Raw genomic sequence first — 13106 nt, 5'->3', positions numbered from 1 at the left:
CTGTGGAGCCTGCATCCTCAAACACAGCAGCCGGCGGTGGTTGCCTCCCCATACGTGGCCATCGCTCCTGTGTCGCAAGGTATCGTTGCCACGAAATAGAGGGATCATCCCACACGCATCCTTTGTTGTTCTCTCTCTTGCAGTGTCGGCGCACGCCTCCCTCCCTTCCCTCTTGTATGCTTCATCTATGTTTTGGTGCAGTCCTTCTCCGATCTCCCCGTTCCTAAATTCCATCCGTCCTTCTGTTCATCGCTACCCTCCCCCACCGCTGTGGTGCAGGGGTGGGGCGCCTGGCTGACAAGTCACCTCAGACACACATGCGCAGCGGCACGGAATCGCTGGGGTTTGTGGAGGAGGACAGCTCTCAACCCCTGTCGCGGCAGCCAACGAAAGCACCTGTGGTGGTGCCAAAACGGCCACGAATCAACACCATGCCGCGCTTGCATTCACCTAGCCTGCAGACCGCCAAAGCAGCTGGCGCGAAGCCTCCACTGCACAACTCGGCGTCCGGTGCCGCGGCAGGTGGCACCACCGCACACCCGTCTCAGTCCGCAGCCGCTAGCAAGCTGGCGAAGGTCGACATCATGTCCGATTCAGAAACCGACAGCATTTTATTTGCCGTGGAGGACGGCTCAGCGGCGAGGATGCCGGTGCGTTCATCCACATCGCCGATGGCGCTGCCGGCGGCTCGGCAGAGCCTCATTAGTGCAACACCTGCCGGGCTGGAAAAACGACTAAGTCACGCCGGTAGCATCGGGTCCATTCAGTTCAACTCAGAGCCGGGCAGTCGGGGTGCATCCCCTGGTCGGAAGGCTCGCCTGAATCCTCGTGCTTCGACACCCGTGGAAAAGGCGGAGGCACGAGCCCCACCGCTCTCCATTGCCAGATGCTGTGTTCCTACCGACACCAGCATCAGCTTTATTGAGCACAGCTTGGAAAGCATAGAGTTCGGGTTCTCCCCGCTGGTGCAGCCCGAGCCAGAGAAGTGCACCGCCCCAGCGAAAAACATCGCCCTTCCGCTCCCTCCTCTCTCACCTGTGACCGGCGAAGCAGCGTCCGCGGGAACAGCAGGTCCGCATTCGACATTGAACGAGGACAGTATTGCTTTCCAGACCGAGGACGAAAACGACTGTATGCACAGCATCGGCACCCCCGCCTTTCCCCAGAACCGAAGCCTTGTGGCGATGAACAGCGGCAGCATTCCTGCCAGGCGCGACGGTTACTCTGTCTCTGTCCTGGAAAGTTGTGCGGGTGACTCTGTGGATAACGACAGCATCGCTTTCATGCTGGAAGACGACACGAACGACAAGAACTTGCAGTTGGGGGCGACTGCTGCGTACCCGCTGAAGCGGGACACCGGGACGCCGAAGTTGTCGTCGGCGCACCGCTCCCACTCGCTGCACAGTCGCCCGCAGTCGCGGCCGCTGAGCCCGTCGATTCAGTTTGACATAGAGAACACAGGTAACGGGAGTGCCGTGGAGCGCTCCGACACGCTGCTTGGCGGATGTGCTACTCAGCCGCTCGCCGCAAGCAATCTGCCGATATTTGGTCGCAGCTCGACTCCAACGTCGTCGCCGATTCCGGACGCCCTCCCCAGCAGCAGCAATGCGGCGCTGGGCAGCACAGCGGGCGTCGGTGTTCTTGATGCCGCTGGAGAGGCTGGCACGGCGTCAACACCTTCGCCGACAGCCTCGCAACTGGCCAAGAAAACCATCGTGACGAATCGCCTCCAGCAGCCGAAGAAGCAGCACTCGCGTCTGCCTCAACCGCGCAGGCGTGCCCCCGCACCAGTCGTCGGGGACGGAAAGCCGTCTCCTGCGCGCAGCGCCACGCACCCGCCACTGTACCAAAGGGCAGCGGTATTCACCCCTCTCGACGCGCAGGCCTCTGGGGCGCCGTCGGTGTCGCCTACCGGAGGCTCGAAGAGCCGCTCTGCCTCCTTGAGCGACCGCAACGCGTCAAGGAAGAAGGGCGCTCGGGTGCCCTTGTCTCCTTTCCCCACGCACGAGGAACAGCGAGGACGGCTGAAGCATCGGTCGAAGGAGTCCACGGCGTGCTGGACAACGGATGAGTCGCCCAATGACCGACTTGTCACGGAGGAAGGCAGCACCGGGTCCATGGATTCGCCACCCGAGGCTCTCGTCACGGGGGCCCGAAGTCACACCTCAACGGCGGCCGCCTCTGCCACCGCCTCACCGACGCAGGCGATCCACATGGCGTTCCCGACACCCGACGGTCGACGCGTCCCCCATAGCTCTGCTCAGGTGTATTCTGCCAACCAGGACGTAGGGAACCAGTGTTACCGACATCACCAGCAGCTAAACCGAGATGCAAACCCCGTCACAGCCGACGACCACGCGTACGCGCTTGAGATGCGGGGCGAGCTCGTCACTGGCGCCTTTGAAGAGGCGGAACAGTGGCGGCAGTTTAATGAGCGGCAACGCGCAGAACTGGTCGAGCTGCGCAAGCGCATCGCCATTGCCCGTCGACAGGATCGCACGCTGCTGGAGAGCTCGCCGTCGCACGAGAGGAAAGCCCTAATGCCTGCCCCCAGCAGTCGTCGCTTCGTCCCGCAGCCAACGCCGATGGGGGATGGATACAGCAGCAGGAGGCCGCGATCACAAGGAGCACTGCACCGAGGTGAGGCGCGTGACAAAGACGCCAAGTGCGGAGGTGCACAAGGCAACCCCTTCAGAGAGGCGCGCGGGACGTCACCGCCGACAGGCAGCGCCAGACGTCTTCAGGCATCCGTCCAAGGCGCCTACGCCCCCGCCGCTGCGGCGAAGCCGTCCCCGTGTCCGGCTCACCGGACCGGGTCTGCCGTGTCACCTCCGAGCCCTTACCCGCGCGCCACATCCGCTGTGCACGGAGTACCTTCTGATAGCATCGTGCAGTCGGCGGCAGCGGCCTCCGTCGCGGACCTTCTGGGCATTCTCTGGCCTCCTCGTACCGCCGCTGCAAATCCCTCGCAGCGGCGCTCGCACACCATCGGCGCCTTCGCAGTGGAAAACGGCACCCCAGACGTGGACCTGTACTTTTTGAATGGGTCGCGGCTCACTCCAGCGCAAGTCGTGCGCTTTCTCGACCTCGTTCGCGTGCACAGCGACGCTGAGCCCCACACGGCTTCAGCAGCTCCGCCCCGGGCAAGCGTGGTGGGGGCAATGGAGGCCCTCGCTCCCACCACGCTTCGTCAGCAGGCGGCGCCTTCCTCCCTCACTGTGTCGGCGAAGCGTGGCGGCAATGACGTGTACGTCGACCCGACAGACTTCTACGCGTTTGGACGCTCGATTCCTCGCTCATCGTCGCCGCCTCGCGATAGCCGCGCAGCCCCGCTTTCCGCGAAGCTCACGGCACTGCTCCCCAAGAAGGGGATTCGCCGCAGTCGAGTGCTGCGGGAGGTGTTTGACGCGATGGACCTCAAGCGGCAAGGCAGCATCGCGCTGCACCATCTTCCGTTGTTGGCTCGCTTGTTTGAAGTCGAGCTTTCCTCCATCGAGCACACTCGTGCATCACTTCTGCAAGGCAACGCAATGTCACTGAGGTCGTTGCTGGAATCCGCAGTGGCAAGCCGACAACTGCACGCCACCTCGTGGAGAGGTGCACGCGAGAATGTCGCTGCTGGCTCCCAGCGGGGCCTGGACGCTGTTGACGGTGTCGCGCTCCATTACGCCGGACTCACCCGGGACGAGCAAGCGAATTTGACGCACCTCACGCATCGCCTGCTGCTCTTGTCTTTTGCCGTGAACGTCGTCATTCCCATTGCTTCGGTCAGCCGCATTCCTCTGCTGGACTTCTCGACGCTCAGCATGATCGTCTACGCCGCCGTCGACAGCGTCGACCAACCCATGGGTTCGCCGAAGGGGGAGTGGCGGCAAGTGGTGCAGCAGTACTTTATTGCGCTGGCTGCGTGAAGCAAAGAGAGCCGACGGGAGGTGGTGGTGGGGGGGGGAAGGGGAAGGGGTGCGGCGATGAGATTAAAGAGAGCGATAGACTTGTGTACGACTACGACCTTCCTTCTCCACTCCAACGCCTCGAACGGTGATGCGGGCTGCGTTCTATCCCTCTCACATCTCAGTTATTGGTTTCCCTTTTGATAGACCCCCTGTACTTTTATGCGATGTGCGTGGGTGTGTGCTTCTTTCTTGTCGAGTCTGTATGTGTCCGTGTACGGCATCTTCAACGCTGAAACGGCAAACTAAAGGGCAGCGGTGAAAGAGAGGTGTGCTGCATGTCGAATGAGATGTACGTCCACCCCCCCCCTCTCAGCATCATCAATGTGCCGTGTGACGCTGGCACTGTGTAGCCCTGGTTGACCCCTTTTTGCTTCGCTGATTTAGTGCACCGATGTGTTCTGTCAGTTTTACGTGCCTCATACGCTTGATCTCTTCAGACAGTTTCGTACACACTGACCATCTTCCCTCCTCCTTCTCTGCCGCCTCCTGTCTTCTTCCTCTTTACATCTCTTCTACTCGCATCATCGCTGCTTTGATGAACGATTAAGGTGTCCTCTCTCACCACACACACACACATATATATATATATATAGATAGATAGATAGCCGTTCCACCACCGCTTCTTTCCTTGCTTACCACGGCTGGAGAAGGGGGGGGCACTATCTCCGAATTGCTGTCATCATCGCACTCCTTGTACTCGCTCGCAGCTGCGTTAGCGCGGCCCGTTCTACCCGGGTGTTTGTCTTCCGCCGCGACCACGCATACGTCAACACGAATTCCCCCTTGTACCGGCGACCTCCCCCTATTCTGTTGTATGCGTGTATCCATCTCGATCACCACCCTTATACGCTCCATCCTCTTCCTCGCGATTATTTTCTACATACAGCTGCAGCGATAGAGAGAACGCCGTGTGTGCGTGCGCGTGTCTGTCGGCATTCCTCTGCGTTCAACAGGACGACTGAACCACTGTAAAAACTCCTCCTCTCTTCGTTCCCTTTTCCTTTTTGTGTGTGTGTGTCCTCTTGTAGCGAACCGACGCCCAGGCGCCTTCACTTCTCTGAAGTGTTGTCTGTTGTGACTTCTGCTCCAACCGATTCCCTCAGTGGGCGTGTTCCGAGACGTATAGGAAGGCGTTCCGCGTCTAAGCAAATCACCATAGAGCCTCCATCACTATTACCTCCCTTGTCGTAACACTCCAGACATCCATCTGAGGATCCGAAATCCCTTCACATCGGCGTAAAGCACGGCACACAACAGCGTAGACAGCAACAACGGAAACAAAAGAAGCGCATTTGTGTCTACCTTATTCACCTCTGACTGCTGCCTCCATCATCCTCCCCCACTCTCTTCCTCCCTGCCCATCATCACCGCAACTGCCATCCCTCCCCCATTTCCGCCCGTCTGTATTGTGCTGCCGACACTGCGTGTACTTGTGTATATGTTTGTGTTTGTGTTTGTGTGTGTGTGTTTGTCCGTTGCTTTCCTGCCTTCCGTCTCTTCATTTCGAATCCTTGCGTAGAATCGTACTCTGTCACTCTCACTCTCTGTGCGTGCCTGTTCAACTGACTGCCTATCGGGTCCTCTGTGCGGTTCTCTCTCGCTCCCTCTCGCCTCCTCAAGCCGAATGTGACCCATCGCTGTGATGTACGACTCCTATTCTCCACTTGCTTCGCTCTCTAGCTTTTTGAATGCCTCCTGTGACGGTGCAGGCCCCCTCCCCTTTCTTTCACTGCCGTTGCCTTCACGCTTGCCACTGCTGAGCCCGCTGCTCTTGCTGCTGAAGACGCTGCCGAGAGGCCGTTTCTGTGCGTGGGTTCCCGCACGCTTTTACGGCTCGGTGATGGCTGTGGGCGGCGCTCACGCGGTTGCGCATTTTCTTCATGTATGCGCCTATACGTAGCCGTGCAGCGCTTTCCGTCGAGTCTGCCTGCTTTTTCGCTTTCTTTATATACATATACGTATTTATATATACATATACGTATATATATACATACACATATATATATATATATATATATATATTTATATATACATATATACATATATACATATATATATATAGATTTGCGTCGTTTTACTTCCTCGGCTTGTACACACACATACACATACACATACACAAGTACACCTACCCGGTGCCTTTCACACTCCGCACGCGCTCTCCTTCCCTTCTTCGCCTGTCGCGGTGCCGCCCTCACTGCCCCATCATCTTCTCCGCCCTGGTTTTTATCAGCGCGGAGGGTGGCGAGTCCGCTGTCGCTCAGCGCACTGAACTGCCTGAGGCACATCTTTGCTTCGCACGGGGTGAGCGCGAGTACGGTCTGGTCACGACATCGCCTCTCTTCGGTTGGTCTCTCCAAAGCCGTCTTCGACAAGACCGTCACAGAAAACAGTAACAGGAATGCAGTCCCCTTCACCCTCATCATGTGGCTCGCCGATACGGCCTGCTGCTCTGCCTCATCAGCCCAACACCACTTCTCGCACCCAGGAGGACTTGCCACTGGGGAAGGCCAGTGTAGCGACTCTCGCAGATGCAACCACCTCTGGCCTAAAAACGGAGGCTCTCACGGCCACCAACGCTACCGGCAGCGTCTTGAGCGCCGCTGCGCTGCCTCTGCAGGAGGACAATTCTTTTTTGTCTTCCATTACGTCCGGTGAGCCGTCGCCTCGGTCGGAGTGGTCGAGCAAGACGCGGCAGCACGTGCTGCCGCTTTCCTCCTCATCGTATCTGTCGCATTACCGCCCCTCGGCGGACAGAGAGGCACAGGAGAGTGGGGCCTCCCCATCTGTCTCCAGAAGCGCACACGCGATCATGACGAGCCGCTCCTCCATTGAACGCCTAGTCGGGTCACAGACCACAGACTGTGACTCCTCCTACGCCCTTTTGCGCGCGAGCGACACGGCACCGCCCGAGTGCTTCGCCTCCCCGCCTACGCTGCGAGGAATCGCTCGCTCTGCTGAGGTCTTCGTCAACTTGGAAGACACGTTTTCCGCGGCCGCGGGGCCTACGGCGATGCAACCAGCAGCTACTGCAACGCTCTGCACGCCGCCGAAGCTTACTGGAGCGAATGGCCACCGCTCTTCTCAGGCGGTGCCTCCCTTCGCCATCGCTACTGTGGCCACGGCCGTCACGCCTGCTGCCGTCAAAAATCCAGCGATCTGCAACGACGCATCCGTCTGTCTGAAAGATGCGACGCAGCACTCCACAGAAAGAGGGGGTGCTCATGCTCGTCATTCACACGTGTCACCGCCCTCTAGTTCCAGCTTGGCGAGCGGAGCATCCGAACTGGACAATGACGACGACAGGGCCAGCGAGGGCAATCGACTGGGCACCCCGACCCACCGTAGCTTTCTGCGACGCTCGCTCTTTGGCAAACCCTCACCGGCTTTGTACACCACGAGTCCTCCACCGTCTACGACGGCGGATGTCGCCGCCTCGAACGGCTTTGGTGGCGAGTACTCGCTCTCTCAGCCTGCGGCGCACTTCCCGAACCGGTGTAGCTCAAATGCCGACACCGCCCTTGTGTTCCCCTCACAGACAGCTCTCGTGACAGGCATCTCTGCCGTGGCAGACATTCCTCAGTGCCAGCAGAACCGGCAGCAAGCGCAGCAAAGGCCACTGTCGCTCTTTAAGCAGACCATAGGCAAACCTACCCCACCACGAACTGCCGTATCGGACCGTGAATCTCTCGGCAGCCCTACCCGCCCACTACAGCGGAATTCCACGACGGCCTTCGACGAAGAACAAGCAGCCGCACCAGCAGCAGCAACGACAGAGTTCCGCAGCGGCGCTACGCCGTTTCGCTCTCTGGTGGGCTGCACCGCCGCCGCCGCCGCCGCGAAGGGGCCAACGGCCGACATGGAGACGCGGGTGCTCCCTATCGCTCGTTTGATCACCACCCCCGTGCGGCTGCAACCAGCGCGGGTGTCACTGTCCACAGAGGACTGGCCCGCCCTTGGTGCCAAGGCCTCGCAAGAAGACCTGAGCGACGCTGAAGGGATGCCGTGGTGCGGTCTCAGCCACCCGGCTCAGTGCACAACCTGCCCACCACAGCAGATCGAGGCCACAGTCGATGAGGTGCTGCAGCATCTTGACGAAGACTCGGGCGGCGTTGCGGCCCACCCTTGCCGCAACCCCTACAACAGTCCGCACACACCCCGTGGCTTGTCATCGGTGAGCTGCCCCAGTCGCAGCCTCTCTGTGTGCTCTTCCGGCCTCGCCAGGTCCTACGCGGCCTCCTTTGCCTGTGAGCGATCCGTTTCTGTCACTGAGCAAGACGGGATGGCTACAGCGATCTCTGTTTCCGAAGCGCAGCCCGAAGAGTTGGACTGCTGCCACACTCCCGCATCGCCGCATACTCCGTTGGGAAACCGCACACCTGGTCCGGTCGGAATCCACGACAACTCCATGACACAGTACAGCCTAGGCCACTCGCACTCGCGCTACCGCTCACAGCTGCTCTCTCAGTCTATCACCCCGCAGAGGTCAGCCCGTCGCGCCCTCTCTCGCCAGACGACCCCGTCACAGTCCTTCCGCTCCAAGGTGCAGAGCCTCAGTTTCGAGTCACAACAGCAGCAGTACATGTCCAATTACCTCATCGATCCGATCAACGGTGAGCCTGCTAGCGCCGCAGAGCGCGACTACCTTGCCCCCAGCCGCAACCCCTTCAGCCTGTACCGAACACTCGAGCCGTACGCCACCAACCTCTTGGTACTCACGCTGGGCGCAGCGCCTGGCAGCACCTCCCCCGACTTCGGTCTCTCTGAGCACGATCTGACCGAAAGCCAGGCGGCTTTCACGGCTGCTCTGCAGAGAACGGCCTTCCGCCCCGACGCAGCAGTCGTTCTGTATGAGCAGCTCGTACCGCCTCCCTCGAACTCCCCAGGTGTCTCGCACCGCGCGCGGATGGAGGAGTCCGCTGCTCACGCTCCGCTTGCCGCTCTCCTTATTTCGGACGTCGATACGGAAGAGAGCCTCTCTCTAGCTAATCTCCCCCTCACCGCGAGCGGCTGCAGCGGCAAACACGGGCGAGCGTGGAGCGTCTTGCTTGAGCAGGACAAGGCCACCAAACCGTCTGGTGCAGGAGTCGTGGCTAATGGATGTGGCCGCCGCACAACACCACTAGCGGCGCAGACGCTAGATGTGCAGTCGCCCACAGGCGTCATCCGCACGGATCCGCAGACAAACGCAGCTCTGACTTCGTCGTCGTCGACCCCAGCAGTCCATCCCTGTGCCTCAGCAAGCGTTGCGCTGCCAGAAATCGAGCCGCTCACTCCACAGAGTCTCTTCTGCCACGGGATGCAGCGAACGACGCCGTTGGTGGCCGCCGTCGAGGCGGCTTCCGGCAGCATACCGCTGCACAGTCCTCTGGCAACGGGAGCCGCTTCGGCATCTTCCGGCGAGTTGCGCGATACCTCGATAAGTACATCCTTGCTGAAGCAGCCACAGCGGGGCGAGTGTGCGATGAGTGACAACGCCTCGCCGCTGCCACAACGCCCTACGCAAAACCCAATCACCATGGAGTCGTACTCCGAGTCGTCCACGGGCTGCGGCACGGTTGCCGCTGGCCGACAGATACATTTTGAGTATGAGGAAGGAGATGGGGAGGCGGCGTGGAGCGGCTGCGATGAGGTGTGCTGTCCCTTCAGCCCGACTTCCGTTGAAGAGGGGGATACTCAGAAGGTATTGCACGCTCGAAGTTCTCTTGACCTACGCGCGGGGGGTAGCGGCAGCACCTGGAGCAGCTACGGATCGCCAAACTACCTTTGTAACACCGTCGCGAATACCGGCTTCTCTGCCAGCGCGCAGCCGAGTCCTGTGAAGGAACTCAAAGTGTTCCGCGTGACGAGTGCACTCCCTGCGTGGCCGGCACCCGAGTGTGAGGCGGCCCTCGCGACATACGACCGAGAGGCGAGGGCAGTTGCTTTGCCTCTTCCATCACTCAACCTGACCCGGCTGGCAAACCACTCACCACGACTGCAGTTTCGGCCGCCGACGCTGCAACGGCACCCGTCATTAGGCAGAGAGGTAGCAGAGCTGCGCATCGCCTCTGAGTCTTCGTGGGTACGTGGGGCACAGGCCCCCGTGGTGGCTGGCGTAAACGCGAGTGCCCCCTCTTCGGAACACGCAGACACCTCCGCTACCGCACAGATCGGCTGCCGCCTGGCAGAGTCCTTTTCAGACCCACTGGAGGCAAACGACACGAGCGAGGAAGAGGTGCCGGGCGATCGCTTCCAGGCGCACCACGTCTTTCAGTTCCTGCACAGAATCACCACGACCTGTGGAGGGGGCGACGTCCGGGCAGCGAAGCGAGAAGACGGCCGCCGCGCTATTCCGTTGTGTGTCGAGGTAAACGGCGTTACATGGCTCGCTATGCATCGGCTCAACGGTCTGCCGTACGCGGTGAAGGAAGTCCCTGCCGCGGCCTTCAACCTTGCCGAGCTACGCTGTCTCACCCTTTCCGTAAACCCTCCGTCGGGCCGAGAGACAACGAACAGGGAGGCCCGTCTGGAGCCGCGGGATCAGTACTCGGCAGTTCTCACTGCAGATGACAGGCTGGAGGCGGAGGACTGCATTGTCCGCTACTACAGCGTCAGCACGCCACTGCAGAACAGCATCAATCCAGAGGTCCATCTGTTGCAGCTGGAGTACTTCCCCCGGGGCTCGCTGTCGGAGCTTGCCAGACGTTGCAGCGAAACGCACGGGGCCTTCTCAGCGCATGAGCCATCGTCGTTCGCAGTTGGCGCGGGGGTGCTGAGCAGCCGGTTCTGGCTGGAAGCCGTGACACAGGGCCTGCGAGGGTTGCGGGTGCTTCATCACGCCGACCTCATCCACGGGTGTCCGCTGCCACTGTCGCTTTTCCTGTGTGGCAACACCCCCTCCGCTGTGCGCTTCAAGTGGAGCTGCTTTGGCAACGCGCGAGCTGACGCCGACATCTACCCGACGGAGTCGCTACCGGCATGGGTGAGTGACGCGGTGTCGCGGCTGTACCGGAGGGCCATCTCTGGCGGCTCTTCAGTCACGCCGGACGTGATGGAGGTGGCGGTGTTTTGCTTGGGTATACTCGAGGTGTTGGTAAACTGCCTCGCTGCACGGGTTCTAAGCGTGCGGCCGTCGCGTGCCTCACAGCGTCTTAGTGAGCTGGAATGGATCGAGGTGGTTGTCATGGAGAAGAGCCTCGAGCTCTACGCAACGGAAAAAGAGAATGGCGAGGACATGCAAGCATTGGTACGTCTCATGCGCCTCTTGTGGGATGTCTCGAACAGCTATCGCACCGCGGCTCAGGCGTTGGCGCAGCTTAACGTCCGTGTCGATTCCGCCGCCAGAGTTGTAGAGCAGGTGTACGAGTGCGAGCTGGCTCGCTTGACTCGCCAGCTGGAGGAGCGGCGGCGGCGCCCCCATCGCCGCCAGCAGCAGGGGCAGCCGCAGGTTCTTCACGGCGCGAACGCGGCGTTCTCCTTGCCGACGGACGCTTTCTTCCTACGCTCTCCTGCAATGAGGACGGTTGCCGCCGGTGCCTCTTCGAGGCGCCCCGGCGAGATTAGCGAGCTGTCATCGCCGCCGCTACACCCGGCACACGATCTTGCTGTCACGCGTACCAGCGTCTCGTCTCTCGGCGCAGCGGCGCCGCTTCCAAAGAGTCGAAACGGCACCCCGCAGCTCGTCTGCTCAGCGCGACTTCCGCTGCATCACACGCTGCTGAATTGTCCCATCACCGTGGCAGGCAGCCTGTTTCTTCCCGCCAGCACCGCCGCCGCTCCGGCTGGCGCTGCCTTCGCCCCTCCAGCAACTCTGCGGGTCGAGCGGACACTGTCGGATATGTCGGGGCGGAGGGGGGGCGGCGGGATGATGGGACATCGAACAAGATCAGAGCTTCACCCCAGCATACTCAAGGCGGTAAATCACATGCTCGAGACTGCGGTGAAGAGCGGTGAAGGTGGTGCAAGAGACGCAATGACGGCTCTCTTGAGGCCAGCGGTGGAATCAATGTGCCAGCGAGGATGGACGACCCTGTACGCGGGTGTACCGCTCGCCGTCACAGGGGTTATCAGCGTTGACGCACGTGCAGGCACGAGCAAGGCTGCTGAAGCACTCATGAAGTCTCTACAACCAATGACCTCATTCGAGTAGTCCCTGCACGGCGTAGTGGGAAGGGGGAGGGGGCAAACGTTGCTCGCACGTGGAAAGAGAGCATGCACGACGGCGTTCGGGTGGGTTCATGCAGACGTATACGCGTGCTGGTGTGGTGACGAATGCATTGCGGTTGTTATCAGCGCCGGTCCGATCCAGCGGAGGAGGCCCCTTAGGTGTGTCCACACCACCACTAAGGCCCTCAGAAGTATATATCGTTCCTTTCTTCGTGTTCACGAGAGAAAGGGGTGTTGATCGCCTCTTCTGTGCACTGCATGTCTTCGTGCTGGACACATATGAGGTCCGCAGTGTCAAGGCAGCAGGAAGACAGGCAGCCGTTGTGCGGTCCCCTGCAGGTGGACTCGGTGCCTCGACTCTTCGTGTGCCCCCCCCCTCCCCCCGCCTGCCCACAGAGTATTTGTACCCCTCTGCATGTGTTGGGTAAGTGCAGCGCCTTTCGTGTTTCCGTTTCTTCCTCCCTTTCGCTTCCCCTCATGTGTCCCTGCCGATGCACACAGGTGTCTACACCTCTTCTTGTGTCGTGCGAGATGATCCCGTGCCGTCGTCCCCCGCTCCCCCTTCCCCTCGCACACCGCATTCACCTTCATGTCACCACCCCAGCATCAGCGCCGCCCCTCTTTTGCTGTTTCTTTGCTGGCTCTTGCGTAGAGGGGCGCGTGTGTCCTTTCCTTGTGTCTGCCCTCCTCCCCTCGTCATGTACTATGTTTTGTGTGTGTGTGTGTGTGTGTGTGTGTGTGTGTGTGTGTGTGCTTGCTTCATCCCTGATCTTTCTCTCCCCCCTCTGCGTGCCTGACATTGCATCTCAGTTGTTATCGCGCCCATGAAACGCACTCGTGCGTTCTTAGCTGTATCTTCATGTATGGGCGGCTGTGCGTCTCTGGGCCACGACGCTCAAACATCGCGCTTGTGCCCTTGCCCGGTGCACGGCTGCACGCACCATCGATCACCAATTCGAGAGGTGGTGCCCACCGTATCTCCAGCGTCTGTCTCGCATTCGATCGCCG

At 60.5% G+C, this 13106-nt stretch overlaps 2 protein-coding genes across 2 annotated transcripts; both read left to right on the top strand.

Annotated features, from left to right (window-relative positions):
* Nucleotides 1–317: 317 nt before the first annotated feature.
* Nucleotides 318–3911, top strand: LMJF_31_0670 (conserved hypothetical protein; the record flags this gene model as incomplete). Its single annotated transcript, XM_001685000.1, has 1 exon — nucleotides 318–3911. One exon carries the CDS (start codon nucleotides 318–320, stop codon nucleotides 3909–3911), a length of 3594 nt encoding a protein of 1197 aa, XP_001685052.1.
* Nucleotides 3912–6351: 2440 nt separating this feature from the next.
* Nucleotides 6352–12081, top strand: LMJF_31_0660 (conserved hypothetical protein; the record flags this gene model as incomplete). Its single annotated transcript, XM_001684999.1, has 1 exon — nucleotides 6352–12081. The coding sequence occupies one exon, from the start codon at nucleotides 6352–6354 to the stop codon at nucleotides 12079–12081; it is 5730 nt and encodes a 1909-aa protein (XP_001685051.1).
* Nucleotides 12082–13106: the final 1025 nt, after the last annotated feature.

Source organism: Leishmania major, chromosome 31, assembly GCF_000002725.2.
Source record: "Leishmania major strain Friedlin complete genome, chromosome 31".
Lineage (NCBI taxonomy): Eukaryota > Euglenozoa > Kinetoplastea > Trypanosomatida > Trypanosomatidae > Leishmania > Leishmania major.
Note: the sequence above shows the minus strand (reverse complement) of the source record. Positions and strands in the feature narration are given on the sequence as shown.